This window comes from Spea bombifrons, chromosome 11 (assembly GCF_027358695.1).
Source record: "Spea bombifrons isolate aSpeBom1 chromosome 11, aSpeBom1.2.pri, whole genome shotgun sequence".
Lineage (NCBI taxonomy): Eukaryota > Metazoa > Chordata > Amphibia > Anura > Pelobatidae > Spea > Spea bombifrons.
In genome coordinates, this window is record NC_071097.1 from 23,382,202 (window position 1) to 23,400,366 (window position 18,165).

At 36.8% G+C, this 18,165-nt stretch overlaps 1 protein-coding gene across 1 annotated transcript in view; it reads left to right on the plus strand.

Annotated features, from left to right (window-relative positions):
• Positions 1–18,165, plus strand: part of LOC128468247 (uncharacterized) — a 98,001-nt gene that overhangs the window by 44,393 nt on the left and 35,443 nt on the right. Inside the window, exon 9 of the mRNA XM_053449936.1 lies at positions 14,325–14,501. Within this exon, the coding sequence (XP_053305911.1) occupies positions 14,325–14,501 (177 nt within the window). The remainder of the gene's footprint in view (positions 1–14,324; positions 14,502–18,165) is intronic.

Genomic DNA, 18,165 nt, shown 5'->3' on the forward strand with positions numbered 1-18,165 from the left:
AATAAGGCACTTTTGAATTACAAAATAATTTGAAAATAGCCATGCCACATGTCATTTTGTTAAAGCAGTTCATTGTGGATCGATAGAGGTTTTATTTTAAAGTGTTGTTGGCAAATTCACACTCTTGCCATGTTTCACTAGGCCTGGCTTTGCTAATCATGTAGAATGTTGAATTCAGAATCTTATCAATGAATGCCTGCAGTCGGCTTCAGCGTAGCATTGAAGTATGTTAATACAAATAAGATGGACCAAGTTGGAAATGTGTGTGATTATTGAAAAGATAAAGAAAAAATGAAAGGCAAACTGCTTCATATTGTGTGCTATTTCCACGTAATGTTACACTTACGAATTCAGACCATGTTAGACATGACTGGCTTTTTATATATTTATTCTGTATAGGCCTCAGGATTGCTTTATTGTGAAGGGCTACATTCATTTAGATTGTAAAGAAGGCACTTCAGAGTTTACTTTATGCCGTGCACAATAGCCATGCATGAAAATGCAGTCTGCAGGAACACTCTAGCCATCACATACACTTTAAAGCATATGATAATTTACCCCCCACACGCACACACACATCAAACTCATTTTTGTTTCCCATTACAAAAATTTGGGGGTGTGATGTAACCCAGGGAGTTGGGCTTGCAGGACCATTAATGCTGGACTTTCACTCTACTGGGATGGTTGAGCAATCCCGCTTCCCAGTACACTGGAAGGTCCTAAGTTTCCAGGCTGATAAACTGAGTAGAGTATAGCTTCTTGCAAATAAATCACCTTCAGTACCCAGATAAGGCTTAGATATGGAGCAGTGTGAGGTCTGGGAGGACCATGCAGAGGGGTCTACTGGTGAAAAAAGTTCAGTCAGAGATATTCACTTCCAAGCCATGCTGCAGATGTTCTAGTTAAGCAATGTTCTACACACAGAGAAGTTTCACAGCAGAAGCAAATAACATTCCTGTTGTTCCTTGAGTGCAGCTTCTTGGTTATTATTATTATTATTATTCTTCATTAAAGTACTCAGTACACATAGTGACATACCTAGCCTGCTGCCGCCAGGGGGGTTGCCATCACAACCATAGGTCGACAAAATGTCCATCAACCAAAACGGAATAACTGACCCAAAATTAAGGAAGAACTCTGTTTCAGGGCTTCAGCGTTTTCATATCCTGGCACTCAGCACTGAAACCGCACACACTGCAAGGGAGCACTGACACAGAGGAGTACCACCAGGGTATGAAGAAAAAGAGAGAAAAAAAGGAGATAAGGAGAAATGGGAGGGAAAGACATAGTCAGAGGAGAAAGATATGGAGAAAAAGGAGAGAGCTATAGGGAAAAGGAGAGAGAGAAAGAGTAGAGGAATATACATAAAGAAAGCAGACATGGGAAAGGGGAGAGATAAAGGAAAGAGAGAGTGTGTGTTTTGAAAGTGTTGATGTCAAAGAAATTTGTATGTTATGGCAAGTGTGTTCTCTATAGCTGAATTCTGCCCAGGGTCATACGTCTTTAAAAAGCAGAACGCAAGGATATGACATCATATCCCAGCACTCTGGGAAGTAAAGATGGTAGTGCGAAGAGAGCAGCTGGGTTAGGCTTAAGGTAGCGCCAAAGATAGATACACCACTAAAGACCCTGAAACAGGTAAAAAACTACTTAATGTTCAGAGTAACATATTTAGTGTTACAACAAAGGCATTTAATACCTACTTATGATGGAGAGCTTTATTATCTCATACATATGCTTTATTTTTAGCATACTGCATAAACCACAGACATTTTATGTCATTGTATTTCCCTCTGCAAAAAGAGAATGCTTAGTGTGACTATGGTGCAGCTGAAGCTGTTAATGATAAATTATTCGCTTTATGCCGTGACAAGGCAGGCCGAGGATGAATTAAAATTAGTGACCCAAATTGGCATTAACATGGAAATGAGACTTGTAGATAATATTCACATGTACATTGACCTTTCTAACTATGTAGCTTAAACACAAGTGATTGATGATTTGGTAAAAAGCCTGCAACCTTGGAATAGGTTAATTCACTGCCTCTTTGCACTTAGATTGTTTTTTAGATTTCCTTGAAAGGAAAACATCTCAACAGAGAAGGATAAATTGTATTTTTAACCTGTTGATTCCTTTCCTCTACTTAAATGTCTGAGGGTCTATCAGAACTATATTATCGAAGGTGTTTAATAAAGGATGTTGTCATATTGATGCATGTGTTAACCTATTTTGTGGTACAGGAAAGTTATCTGTCCACCTAGGTATCTAAACATCTCACAGGTGACAGATCCTGACCTAGTGCTCTCTGGAAACGTAAAAGATCTCATGGTGAAACCAGTTACCCAATAATAGCACCCACGTAGGATAGCTTCAAATAATAGCAGATATGATTTCATGTGGCCCAAAGAACTGCACAGGGACCATGTTCAAAATATGTGTGTGGTTTTACACTAGACATTCCACATATGTGACCACAGTCTGATCCGGTTAATAAACATTCCAGGTATGTATTAAACCATGCCTGGGAAATCAGAATGTGCCTTTTCTCAGACAGACAAGGCATGTTAAGTACTGATACATCTGTATTAATAAAGGAGGCCTGATGAACCCAAACGTATTGGCGTAACCACGTCATTCCAAATGTTATAATACCAGAAGATTTTCTTGTAAGAGTTTATGACAAAGTCAATAAGAGTGACATAAACTGAGTGGGCTCTGCACAATAAATGGGCAATCTCTGGAGAAAAGTTTGGTTTACTAGAAATACTGTGAAACATAGACTTTCATTTCTGTTGTATCTCTTTTTGATTAAGACTTCAACATCTAGAAAGTCCTACAGATTTCTATAACTAATTTCTTCAGTTTCTTACTTACATTTTACCAGTTTTACCAAATAATACTCAGTTTCTTAGTATTATATGTGGTTTCTGTTTTGTTACTTTGTGAACAAGTGACTTGTAAGCCTAAGAGCTAGTTGGCCATAAACCTTTCCCGCCCAGACCACTTGTCACAGGCTGGCTTAGAGGCTGGTCGTTAATTGCAATGTTTGAGTTTTGGAAAAAAGGAAGAGGAAATATAGATTGTCTATTGCACGTAAGGAAGAATACATTGGACATATGCAGTACCTGAACAATTATAATAAAGAGAAAACTAATATAATGAACATAATGATTTCCAAAGAAATTTTCAGTGGGGATTATCTATAATCCTTAAAGCTGTAAATATTTACATTGTGCTATACATAAATGATGACAAAAAATGCTAAAAATGAATCATAGCATTCCTGCTGTCCTCAAAAACTACTACTCAAATTAACATGGCATCTGCTTCTGGGACATCATTTATACATTGGGGGGACAAGATCATAAGAAAGTACAATGCATTGTAATTATGGGAGTAATAGTAAAGGAATCTTATTAGTTTCAAATTATTTGCTTTGCTGTGTCCTGCTACCTTCATTTCATATTCTAGTTCCTGATACATTCTTTTGTCAGATTATTGATTTTGTGAACATGTTCAACAACTTGAAAAAAAAATAGATGTTCTTAAGAATTGCCTTACTGGAAATAAGGATTACAATTATGAAATCCTTTGATGAAAGTCTTATTTGGAGGAGAATTCAAATTTACAGTTATTAGGAACTGTGTAAAGAAAGGTCTGTGGTATACGAAATTTCATTTTCAAAGCACTTCTCATATTATAAAAGATACATCAAGAAGTGAGTCTTTTGAAATGGCAAAATAAAATTTATGCAAAATGTAGAGTGTATATACTTCTGATGTATTTCTTAATGCAACAGAGACTGAAAGTTTATCGAAGAAAGAAAAGCAAGATAAGACAGTAATGACAAAAGATATGTACATGTACTGAGACACAATGGTGATCTATCACTTCTAAAATTCCACTATTCCAAAATCCTACAATATAATTCTATACACAAACTAAACACACACATATCTACATATATATATACAACCATCTTCTCTTTGGAGAAGTCTTGTCAGAAGTGGTCTTCATTGAAGACTTTCATCCACAAAGACATGTCTCCAACATAGAAACAAGGCCAAGTGACTTCTCACAAAAACCACAGAAACTAGGGTGCAGAAAAATGGCAGCAGATGTTCTTGACTAAAATGTGAAATATTTGGCTGTAGCAGCAATAATGCTGAGAAGCGCAGACAGGTACTTAATCTGCCATACAATACCATCCGGGAGGTGTCTAATTGGACCCAAATGCATTCCTTTACATGAGAATGACACCAAACATACAGCCAAAGTCATTAAGAACTATCTTCAGCTTAAAGGAGAACAAGGAGCCCCCACAGAGCCTTGCTCTCAGTATTATTGAGTATATATTATAAACCCACCTAAGGGCAGGGGAAGTAACAAGAAACCACAGGGCCCGTGTATGAAAATTGTCCCATAGTACCACATTTGCCCCCAAACAGCTTATGGGTGCCACATTTGCCCCAAACATCCTATCAATTCCATGTTAACAGCTTATTTGTGTCATCTATACTCCAAACAGCTGGTCTGTGCCATCATTGTCCCCAAACACTTTGTCTGTGCCTACTTTACCCCTTGCTTCCTCTCCAACATACAGTATGGCACACATATGTTAACACACTTACCCAAATTTACACATGCTAACACATAGACACATGCTTACACTTACTCATACTGACTAACATACATACACAACTCCTTCCCACACACATTCATGATCAAACACAACACATACATATCCATGGTAACACACAATCACTATTTTCTTATCTCTCCCCTTTTGTTAAGTTACTGATTGGAGACAGGGAAGAATTTTACGACAAAAATGATAAAATATTGCAGTCTTGAGGCTAAATAGTGAGGCTGTCATTTCTGCGCTACTTGTGTTAAGCTGTAATTCTTTTTCTCTCTTATTTACTGGACAAACACAAGTTATATAACGTTTTTAGGACCAAAAAGGGGTCTCTTTAAGTACAATTATTTTGATTATATCAGTATATATAAATATGGTGAAAAATGGGAAAAAAGGACTTTCTTACTATTTTTGAAAAATATTTTACTCATCTACAAAAGCTAATGAAAAAAAAACATGTTAAATAGATTCTGCTATTTGTCCTGTTTGGGTTTAGAAATACCCAATGTTTTCATGGTTAGAGGGCAATAAGTACAAGTAACGTTTTGCTACTTCAAAGTTATTTTTTTAAAAAAACTGGTCATTCTGCCCCATGTGCCATTTAGGACATCATTGAAGCAGGTCAGTTAAATCTACCGCCAAGAATCCATACATTTTTGAAAACTAGACAACCCAGGGTATTTCAAATGCTAGTATTTAACTTTTTCCATGCACTAATTCTACCACAAGCCTTTGTCAAACTTTGTGGTATTTGTTTGCGTTTTTTTTCCCCACACACATTTTACTTCAGGTATTAATTTACAGCTCCTGGTATATAACACTTCAGAACAACACCACATTATGTGTTTAGCAACATCTAAGTACAATGCCTGGGTTTGTCAGGTTGTTTTGGGTAAAAGGCCACATTTGGGGCCTGCACAATTCAGTTTTTGAACTTGGAATTTTCGGACCCATATACTATTTAGGAGATCTTTGAACCCGGCTAATTTGATTTACCAAATCATATATTTTTGAAAACTAGGCACCCTAGGGTGTTTTAAATTTTCAACCTCTCCAGGCATTAATTCTACTACCAGCCTTTGTCAATGTTTGTGGTAACAATCTTTTTTTTAAAAAAAATTGACATCTCATCAGTTCGTGCCTATGCCCTATTTGTGACATCTTTATAACCAGCCAATCTAATTTACCCCAACAAATCATTCATTTTTGAAAACTTGACACCCCAGGATATTCCAAATGCTGATATTTTAACTCATTTCATGGCAGGATTTTAGGATTTTTCAGACGATACAGTACCAATCTTTTTTTATTTTATTTTTTATTTTTTTTACGTTTTTTGGACATATTTTCAATATGCTTTTAAAATAGCCATATATGTTGTTCTTGGAATATGATGACTAATAACTAACTACTAAAGATTGTTGTTTAAGGACACTTTTTGATATATTGATACTTTGTCTTTAGTTTGGATAGTGTTTAAATTAGAATGTTAGTCGAAAAGGTATTAATTTGCACTGCAATATTTACATATTTTACGTCTACACTACAGGACTAATAAGGCTATCCCAGGCAACGTAACTTTTCACCTAAATATGAAAGACACATAAGTCACAAGAGAAACAAAACTTAAAATATTAACATTGCGATGATGTCCTCAATAGAGAAAGGTTGTTTATGTGTATCTGAAATTGCCAGTTTTGAAAAATGTAGCAATCAAAATATCACACATCCATCTGACTGACACATACGGTTACAAATTTACTCATGAAGTCCTATATTTACGGTTCTTGAAATTATTGCCGTGTTTTAGGAAATTATAGCCAGTGAAGCTGACAAATCTTTTCATTTATTTATTTTTTTCATTCTCCTCCTTTATACCGTGTCAAGGGAAACGATTCTTTATATACATATTGCTTGTTTTATTTTACAAGGAAAAAAACAATTACTGTCATCTATACATAATCATTTATTTTGACATCAATCAAAAGACAGTCACATCCAGTGAAACTATTTGTCATAGTCAAATGCAATTTATACTAGTTATTATTATTAGGATCCAATAGTGATTAAAACAAAGAGATACAATACTAAAATATGGCATTGAGTTTGTTTAAGATGTTGTATACCTTGGATAGCAGTGTTTAACATCATTAGCCACATCTGCAGACTTTTCCCCCTTAAAAAGCTTGTCAAAAACAAAGACTAAACAAGACTAGAAAGGTGAGTTCAAAAAAATCAATGCCTTACTTAACCAAATTGTTTGGGGAAAAAGGCACCTGTAGTATCATCCTCTGTTCCAATGTTGTGACATCTTGGATCTTGAAAACAAATTAGTCAAAGTTATCTACAGGGACTTTTTAATATTGGTTGGACCCTAGGGATGCATATGCTTTCACCCCACCCTGCTCATTAGTATGCAATCACACCCTCCACCCCGGCACCCAAACAAACCCACTTGAACAGTGTAAATGTAAAATAACTATACAGCCATTAATGTCTAAACCTTGGCAACAAAATTGAGTACACCCCTAAGTGGAAATGTCTGAATTGGGCCCTATTAGCCATTTCCTCTCCCCTATGTCATGTGACTCGTTAGTGTTACAAGATCTCAGGTGAAAATGGGAAGCAGGTGTGTTAAATTTGGTGTTTTCACTCTCACACTCCCTCATACTGGTCTCTGGAAGTTCAACATGGCACCTCATGGCAAAGAACTCTGTGAGGATCTGAAAAAAAGAATTGTTGCTCTACATAAAGATGGCCTAGGCTATAAGAAGATTGCCAAGACCCTGAAACTGAGCTGCAGCACGGTGGGTGAGACCATACAGCGGTTTCAGAGGACAGGTGCCACTCAGAACAGGCCTCGCCATGGTCTACCAAAGAAGTTGAGTGCACACGGTCAGCGTCATATCCAGAGGTTGTCTTTGGGAAATAGACGTATGAGTGCTGCCAGCATTGCTGCAGAGGTTTAAGGGATGGGAGTCAGCCTGTCAGTGCTTAGACCATACGCCGCACACTGCATCAAATTGCCTCTTCTAAAGATGATGCACAAGAAAGCCCACAAACAGTTTGCTGAAGACAAGCAGATGAAGGACGTGGATTACTGGTGCGATGAGACCAAGATAAACTTATTTGGTTCAGATGGTGTCAAGCGTGTGTGATGGCAACCAGGTGAGGAGTACAAAGACAAGTGTGTCTTACCTACATTGAAGCATGGTGGTGGGTGTGTCATGGTCTAGGCCTGCATATTCCAACATGATAACGACACAAAACACACCTCCAAGATGACCACTGCCTTGCTAAAGAAGCTGAGGCTAAAGGTGATGGACTGGCCAAGCATGTCTTCAGACCTAAACCCTATTGAACATCTGTGGGGCATCCTTAAACGGAAGGTGGGGGAGCGCAAGGTCTCTAACATCCACCAGTTCCGTGATGTCATCATGGAGGAGCGGAAGAGGACTCCAGTGGCAACCTGTGAAGCTCTGGTGAACTCCATGCCCAAGAGGGTTAAGGCAGTGCTGGAAAGTAATGGTGGCCACACAAAATATTGACACTTTGGGCCCAATTCGGAGATTTCCACTTAGGGGCATACTCACCTTTGTTGCCAAGGTTTAGACATTAATGGCTGTGTTATTTTTAAGGGAACAGCAAATTTACAATGTTATACAGGCTGTACACTCACTACTTTACATTGTAGCAGGGTGTCATTTCTTCAGTGTTGTCACATGAAAAGATATAATAAAATATTTACAAAAATGTGAGGGGTGTACACTGTATGTGTGTGTAAATTGGCATGGGTGAATGTGTGAGCATGATTATGTATGCGTAAGTGTGTGTATTGTAGCATATATTGTGAGTATGTATGTGTGTTTTTGAGGCAGTGTGTCCATTACTGTTTGTGTTAGCATGAATTTGTGTTTTAGCATGAGTATGTATGTGTAATTGTGGGTGTGTGTGTATTAGTGTGAGGGTGTGTGTTAGCATGAGTACATATGTGTATGTATGTGTAAGTGTGTGTATTGGTATGAGTGTGTGTGTGTTGGCACGAGTATGTGTAAGTGTGTCTATATTTAAATTTGTGTTTGTAACAGTGTGTTAGCATATGTGTGTATGTGTAAAGTGTGTGTATTAGTATAATTATATATGTGTACATATGTTATCATAAGTGTCTGCTGGTGTGTATGTGTAGGAATGTGTGCATTAGCATGAGTGTGTATGTCTAAGTTTGGGTATAAGCAGGAGTGTGTGTATGTGTGTGTTAGCATGTGTGTGTAAATGTGTGTTTCAGTTTGTGTTAGTATATTTGTAACATGGTGTGTAAAATGTCTGCCAGTGTGTATGTTACCATGGGGGGCGGCAGGGGGCCAATGGGTCCACATGGCTAAAAGGTGCCTGTCTTCCCCTGCTTTCATTCATGCTACAGTCTTCTTTCTGGTCAGACACCTTAATACTTCTGGATACTCCAAGCCCCGTTGACTTGGAATCATGGACCTATGCTTTTTAGTGGTTCAGTTACTGAAATGCATTTTATGAGAACATGCTTTGTCTTTATAGGGACTTGAGTCAGATTAGGACACTATGATATGCACATTTAAGCATGGTCTAGCATTCCCAAAGTTACAAATAAATACAATCTTCATTTGTCCATTTTAAACTAAAAACTGCTATTTAATGATGCTATGCTTCCATATTCTGCAGTAGATTGTTGATAAATGAATCAGTTCTCCTATTATAATCATATTAAGAAAAGCTGCTGAAACTCAGAGACCAAAACCCACAGAGGCATTTTCCCTTATTTTCTGAATTGATCGAAATATTTTTTTTTTTACTAACAGGCCATCAGGGTTGCTATGACGACCAGTAGAGAGTTCATTTTATTCACAGGCAAACACTAGTAGTTACAGTATATATACACACCGTTACTGTCAGTTAAGGACCTTTAACCCATTCATTGTTAACAGAATTGCCAGCACTTTTAAACAAATGGTGTGAACAGACTCTTAAAGGGTTAAACAAGAGAATGAGTTAAGTATGTAAATGCACACTGTAAATACAACCTGCAAGATTTATTAATTTCATATAATTCATCATAATTTTGACACTTATTCTCATGATATCATTTAAGATTCCATACTACATGAAAGGTACCTATTACTTTCTGGTGGGTCTGGGTTACAAGATTTGTATGCCTTCTTTCAAATTAGTGGATAGAATATAATATTTTATAAATAGAAGATTAAACCATGAAAGGGATTTATTTTAAAATTATTATAAGAGTGGTCATGCAACATTCTCTTAACAGACTTACACGATCGCACCCTTGGGACTACCCATGTTTGACCTGGAGCTTCTGGATGCAGGTTTGGCCATTTACACAATCTGCCTAATTCCTTTCCCACTCCAAACCGATTCAGTGTTATTTTGGGCTCCCTGATCTCAACATCATCAAGTCTGTTTGGCTGAGCATGAAGAGACAGTAGCAACTGAGACTGCCTAAATCCACAGAAGAACCATGGTTATAGTTATCCAAGATATTTGGAACATCTTTCCTGCTATGTTCCTTAAAAAAAACTGTGTGCAAGTGTACCTAGAAGAATCAATGCTGTTTTGAAGGGTGGTCACACCAAATATTAATTTGATTTAGATTTTTCTTCTCTTCACCCACTTTGCATTGTATTAAATTATAAAAATAAACAATTAACAATTATGTTCCTGGAGCTGTGATGCAGGTCATGCCAAATGCAGGTGTGGGGCATAGACTATTCTCCAGAGAAGATGGTCAACCTTTCTGCTAATTCTGGATTATGTTTTTATTTAGCCCTCTCTACCCATCTGTTCCTATTTAAAGATATACTCCATGTAAATGTCTCCTTCTTGAATTAATAAGTTAAAATCCTAAACTTTTTTGTGTTGTTTGAAGGATCTGGCTCAAAGTATGGCAAATTGTAGAAATACAAGCTTGTTTTTCCTTTTCCAGTACTTGTATAAATGCTTGTTATATTATTGCCTGGGGTACCTGTCACCCCTGTGGCTTGTGTGTTGCTTGGTAGTTATACAAACCATCATATGCACTATTTTTCTTTTGAAGTCTGTTTCATTGAAAAAATCTAAGAAAAGCATATGCAATGAGTTACTATATATACACTAGCATTAAAAAGTTTGAGGTCACTTAGCAATCTCCTGGTTTTTTTAAAGAAATGCAAATTTTGACCACTAAATAACACCAAATGGAAATACAGTGTAGCTAGAAACAGCTGTTCTTTCCCATTTTCCAATGGCACATGGTGTTTGCTAATTCAAGCTTCATTTTATACTTAAATGTATACATTTTTATTAAATCTGCTGTGGGTATACATATATATATATATATATACATATATATATATGTATATATATACATATATATATATGTATATATATATATACATATATATATATGTATATATATATATATATACATAAAAATAGAAAATACTTGGTGGACAATATGAGAAATAGCTGCAAGCATAGCATTCTCAGAGGGTCAAATATTTGTTAAATGACACACGACATAGATAGGTTTTGAGTGGGATTAGAAACAAGTATTTAAGTATCAAATTCAGCCAACCCTGACCCTAAATGACAAAAAGCCTCCTGCAACAAAATGAAGGAAAGACAGCCGAAAATCAGACAATGTGCTGACAAGAGACGGTGCCTGGTGATGGACAGATCAGTCAGCTTGAGTGGAGTTCCTGACAGTGTATAGTCTCCTCTAGTGAATTGCCTTGACTATCAGCTCATAAAAAGCCCAGAAATGGTTGTTGCCTTTCATGCAGTATGATTTTTTATTTTTAGGGAACAAAAAATGCAGCAATAACTAACACTACTGAATGTTCTGTCACAAGAAATCAAACTTGGAAATTTCTCCTAATCATGACATACCAAGAAAATATTGGTTTCCGCACTTTCTCATTTTTTATTTTTTACAAAAGAACATTTCTGTTTGAACTGACAATTACACTATAGAGGTGTCAAACTCTAGTATATGTACAGCATGGAGAGAAGAGAAAGTGGGGATGTTATAGAAATATTTAAATACATAAAAGGATTTAACAAAGTACATGAGGGAAGTTTGTTTCAAAGCAGGAGATAATCTAAAACTAGAGAGTCAGAGGCTTAGGTGTAATTTAAGGAAGTTTTTCTTGAGAGGGAGGTTGAAAAGTGGAACAGCTTCCCAGCAAAAGTAGTAGAGGTAAACATAGTAAGGGAATTTAAACATGTCTATGGCTTTCCTGAATACAGGGTCAAGAATAATAAGAGACCAAGGGCTGATTAAAGTTTGAGTGTTTACTGGAAAAAATGGGCTGACTAGATGAGTCGACTGGTTCTTTTTATCCGCCATCAAATTCTATGTTTATATCCTGAAAGGCAGGAGGCTCAACAATTTCCGTATGATATGTTCAGTGAGACACAATGTCAGCTGTGTTTATTAGGGAAGCCCTTACACCTTGGAGATATTGCATCCCGCAAGGACATCAATTGTCATCTTTGCAGTAGAGTATGAATTTAATTTCTTACTTAAGATCAGTTGAATAATTCACCTGCTACATTCATGCGTTTCAAGACTGGCTTTCCCCAGAAGCAAAATCTCCTCCTTTCAAATTGAAACATTATAAAACAGTTGAACTTGCTATGGTATTCCAGCCCCACATTACCAAGAGGCTTATTAATAGTGTGAGATACTTACATTTGTATTTCTAGAATCCATCTGGCACTCTAGTCTTTTGATACTCTTGTTCCCAATGCCAACAGAACCCAATAAAAGAACATCAGCAGTTGTTTTAACCCTGTAGGGTAGGGGATGGTAACATGTTGTCTTAACTGTTAATTGTATCGTAATGTTTCAACCAATCTGACTGTATTGTATTGCAAAGGACAGTTGGACCACAGTGGTGTTAAATTTATTTTCAACTGTGCACTTACCAACTAATTTGAATATGCAGCCAAATAATGATTACAAAAGTATAATGCACATAAATCATAATAACTAGCATAAATATAACTCAATAATGAATGTGACACATGAACACGATGTCTTAAGAAACATACAATATATTAAAAACAAATGATTAAAATTTAGGGTGGGACTCAAGAGTTCTCTGCCCTACTCTAGACAATGCCAAAATATAGACATGGCTTGGAGAAATTTTCCTCATAGGCTCATAACAAATGGAGGATGCAATATGGGCTTCTATCACTGAGGGCCGCTGGTGCACTGAAATATATAAACACATTCCCACACAGCCAGTGCTGGGGATCCTCATATATGTATTATGTTATTATAGCTGGTGTAGGATTATAACTCTGTGAGGTCATGCAAATTCACATTGAAATATGCAAATTTTATGTAAATCTGCAGATCATGCAAGGGCATGTGACTTAAATTGAATCTCGGCCTTTATCTTTATAAATACGAATATTTCCAAAAGAGGGAGTTTGCAGGGAAATCCATGGTGATCTTTTCCTGCTAGGCGGGTTGACCTGACCCTTTATGGTGCATAGTGAAATCACTGAGGAGAGGCTTAAGAAATCCCCCATATTACCCATGTATTGTATACATGGGTAATATGTATGACATCTTGTCATCTAGTATAATAGAATAGAGATTACAGATTAACATTTTGGAGTTACATTATTTAGCTGCACACAATCGAATTTGATTGTCCTCCAAATACTTAAACTTTGCAAACACCCCATACAAACATTTAAATAATTACCTAAACACCTGTTTCTCAAATCATAACAAATCAAAACATGATAGATGACATTTAGACTTTTAGTACAAAACCTACTTTAGAAGTTTCTGTTTTAAGAGAAATATATTTTATTTTGCATATGTCTTGTTGTGCACAGTGGATCCTTGCCAAAAGAACACATAATCTGTGGGCTACCTGCTATTTTCAGATTTATTTGTTTGAGCCAGAGTTTTCCGGCACTAATATGATTTAAACAGTTATAAGAAGATGGATCTCTCAGGTCCATGCATTTCCAGCTCTGAGCTGTATGCAAAGCTCTGTGTTAAACAGCAGGGATATGCATATGAGGGATGTGTAATCATGGGTAAGTAATTGATAAGTAACAAATTCTATACACCTGTTTGTTTGTATTGGCATACGCACATTTTATTTTGCCCCTTGAAATATATGTTTTCTTTCCTTAAACTTCAGTTTAAAATGTCAATTACCAAGAAATCCTTTTACAAAATTGTGCTTGATAGCATTACCATGGCAATGGCATTATTAAATATTGAATTGCCCATTTATTCTGCATCTAGAAACAAGAAACTATCATTTGAATAATTAAAAACATTGTTCCTTAGGTCAGCGACTTCCACTGGTTCCTAATGGTTTACAAGTCCTTTCGCATAATAGTATTTTCCATTAATGATGGTACAACTATAGCTTCCAGTAAAAAAAGCTACAAAGAGAATATCTGCCCGATGTGCATTGAACTTTTTATGCTAACCCCTTTCCAGGTGTTGCTGTTCCACATTCATTTTAATATTCTAAAATGTCACCATTAAAATAAACAATATATTTGCATGTTTGAATGTGTCTAATAATAAAAATAGTCACGATAAATGTGAATGCCAGTTTTAGTATTTTAGTTTGTAAATGAATTATTTTTCTTTTTTTTTATTTCATTTAAGTATTCTAGAGCGTTATGTTCAGGATCAGATACCTGGTGCAGCTGTTGTTGTGGAATCAATTGGAGCCCGGAGATACGGAGATGGTTTTTCACAAGAGGATTACACTCAAAGTGACCTAATGATTTATGCAGTGGATCCCTCCACCAACAGGGCCATATCAAGAAATGAACTTTATAAGTAAGTACCTGATTACCTTGTCACAGTCAGCCTATAAACATAATACACACACACACATACTTATCTTTAGGAGAAAATGCAGATCCAGAGCTTCAGAGAAACACTGCCGCTGCATTTTGCACCTCCTTCGTGTCAAATAGAAGCAGGGAATCAGGCAAATGCATTAGAGGGAATTCTGCTGAATATCCCCATGCCTTTGCAGGCGGGACACTATAAAGCGACCACTCAACTATCATATTAAATATAAAAATATAAATGGTATGTACCTGTAATGTAATGCTGGGTCTGTATATTAACCAATTAGTGAGGTTTACTTATGGTGAATTTGCAGGTGAATTAAGCTTTTCAGCTAACATAATCCCATATCTCCTATTGCTCAGCAGAGAAGAACGGGAAACAACTTAATATTACAGCCGTTCAGTAATGATGAAACATATTGTCTCTTTGCAGAAGACCTGAGTCTTGGGCTTGTATTCATAAAAGTGCACAAAATATTAGCCTCCACACAGAGTCAAAAATTATTTTTAGGTTTACTTGCCGTTTCATTAATTTCATTAGCTGTTCTTTATCTACTCCAGTAAGCATTCTGTATAACTCTGTTCTGCCTATTGTAGGCCTAACATCTCCAGCGCAGTCTTGTAGAACTTCTAAAATTAATTTGCTAATGTACTAAACTTTATTGTCTGAGACGTGTTATGTTCCCCATGCACATGTTGATTGCTATGGCTTATGTTCAGTTGGGATTGATGAGGATACTGAAAACCATCACCAAGCCACAAAATATACTGCTTTGACAGAGACAAGACTGATGGCAAAAGTGACTGCTAAAAACAGACTTACTGATCTAACTAGACTCAAAGATGCCTACACTGTGACCCCCAACAAGAAAGTGCCTTTGTCGCTGTATTTTATTGATTTAAGACCATGGTAAGATATGCGGTTAAACTGCAGTTTAGTTGGGCGAGAGTTCAAGATTGTTCCTGCAGTGATGGAACAAAAAGACATTTGCTACAGGGTAGACCAGGTGAAAAAGAATAATATGTGGATGTACTCATGACTAGAAGATATAACATATGCTATCCTGTTTTATCTACAATAATTGTACATATTGCACACCATATTAAAAAAAGGCATAATCTATAATCATTTTTTTTAATATAATCTCTAAATTATTGTGATACTATTTCAAGAAATCTACGTTGCAGGCTACCAGAAAATCCAATACAAGTGACATTGGTAGTAATTACAGACATATAATATACAGTTTAAGATCACAGCAGGTTTGCCTTTTTTTGTGTAGTTTTTTTGGACTGTGTTGCAGTGACATCTAGTGTGAGGCACAATCGCTGTAATATTTCAGCATTCACCACTACATTTATATATCTTTAGGAATGGGGCAATAAGTCATAATACTCAGTATATAATCAGTAGAACAGTATTTGTATTGCTTGACATAGAGTGATGTGTAAAACAAATCCTGTCCGAAAATATTTAAATCTTTGATGCTTCAAATAATGTTATTGCAAAACCAACTATGTTTCCTTAACCCCTTAAGGACAATGGGCGGTCCCACAACCCATTGAAAACCATGCATTTTGAGCCCGTACATGTACTGGCTTTGTCATTAAGGGGTTAAATATTGTTACGGTAAGCAAAACGGTGATAATTTTCCTCCACCACCATGGTGGACAGTACGGTAAGCAAAATAAAGTATACTTATGTCTAAAAACAATCCTGTTCTAAATTTATAAAAATGTAAGTTTCCAGTGCACTATATGAATTCTATCGACTATAACCTGGCCTTACTCGTTATCATATCATATGCTTGCTACTTTATACACAGCTTTAAATACGGCTCGGGTGTGGAGTAGCATAAGTTAATTAAACAAAGATACATATATATATATTGTTTGCTTAAATACGAAGATGTGTGAGTATTAATTGAGGATACTCATACAGGATTTTCTCTCTGAATTCTGAATCTGCAAATTTGAATTAATTTGCATATTGAGTAGATATAGCACATTAGGAAAAATTATTATTAGTATTGTTATTTAAGAAAAACATGGGGCAATTGAGCCATTATGGTGTAGTAGTGTTTTGTGCCCTGCTACCCTATGCTTCGAATTCACAAAAGTAATACAAAAAATAAAATAAAGAATATGTAGTATTCTTTGAGTTGAGTTGTTTGACCACTAGGCTTCTAAGCAAATTGACCCAGACGAGTTAAAAGGTAGCATATATCTCGCTATCTATCTATCTATCTATCTATCTATCTATCTATCTATCTATAATTTTTGTTTATACAAATCTACTTATATTGATAACTGTGCCAGCAATAAATAAATAAATAAATAATTAGCAATGAAATGTGAATGTTATGGTCAGAATAGTGACAAGAGGTTAATAAGAATTAGGTCAGTTAATTATTATATTCATGTATTTTAAGAAAAAAAATAGCCACCCAAGTTATATATATATAAGTACCGTATTTGCTTGATTATAAGACGACCCTGATTATAAGACGACCCCCCAAAATCTGAATATTAACTTAGGAAAAAAAGAAAAAGCCTGAATATAAGACGACCCTAAAGGAAAAAAGTTTTACCAGTAAATGTTAATTCATGTAAACTATTTTTTTTAATAAAAGCTATGATTGAGAAAAATATTTTTTTTTTGTTTTTATTTCTTTTATATTTTCTATTGTATTTTCCAACCTGTCCCCCAGTTACGCACATCTGCCCCCAGGCTTGCCACACCAATATGGCACTGTGGCCCATGATATGCCTTTTAACCCTCTATATGCCACTGTGCCCCATGGTATGCCTTTTGACCCCCTATGTGCCACTCTGCCTCCAGAAATGCCTTATACCCCTATATCCCATTCTGGCATTTAGGGGGTTAAAATGCATATTATGGGGCAGAGTGGCATATAGGGAGGTATAAGGCATTCCAGGAGGCAGAGTGGCATTAAGGGAGTTAAAAGGCATTATATAGAGCACTCTGCCTCCAGAAATTCCTTATACCCCTATATGCCACTCTGGCATTTAGGGGGTTAAAATGCATATTATGGGGCAGAGTGGCATATAGGGAGGTATAAGGCATTTCAGGAGGCAGAGTGCACTATTAAATGCCCCCTTAACGCCACTCTGCCTCCTGAAATGCCTTATACCTCCCTATATGCCACTCTGCCCCATAATATGCCTTTTAACCCCCTAAGTGCCAGAGTGGCATATAGGGGTGTAAGGCATTCCAGAAATGCCCTACACACACACACACACACACACACACACACACTTACTTACTTACCGGTGCTTCCAATTTCCTGCTGTATTGCCGGGGCAGCGGGTTGACGTCTCATTCCGCGGCAGCCGGAAGGAGGTGGAGTTGGCAGCGGGGGTTTGTATGCGTCCGTCGCAAATACCTTCCCCGGCTGTCAGAGATCAGGAACTCTGGAACTCTGATCTCTGACAGTCGGGGAAGGTATTTGCGACGGACGCATACAAACCCCCGCTGCCAACTTCACCTCCGGAAGCACCGGTAAGTGTGTGTGTGTGTGGGGGGGGGGGGCGACGACAGGAGGATCCAGGTCCCCTGCAGCGGTGCGGGGGATCTGGATCTTAGTCTCCTAATCAGACCTCTATTTGAGGTCTGATTAGAAGAC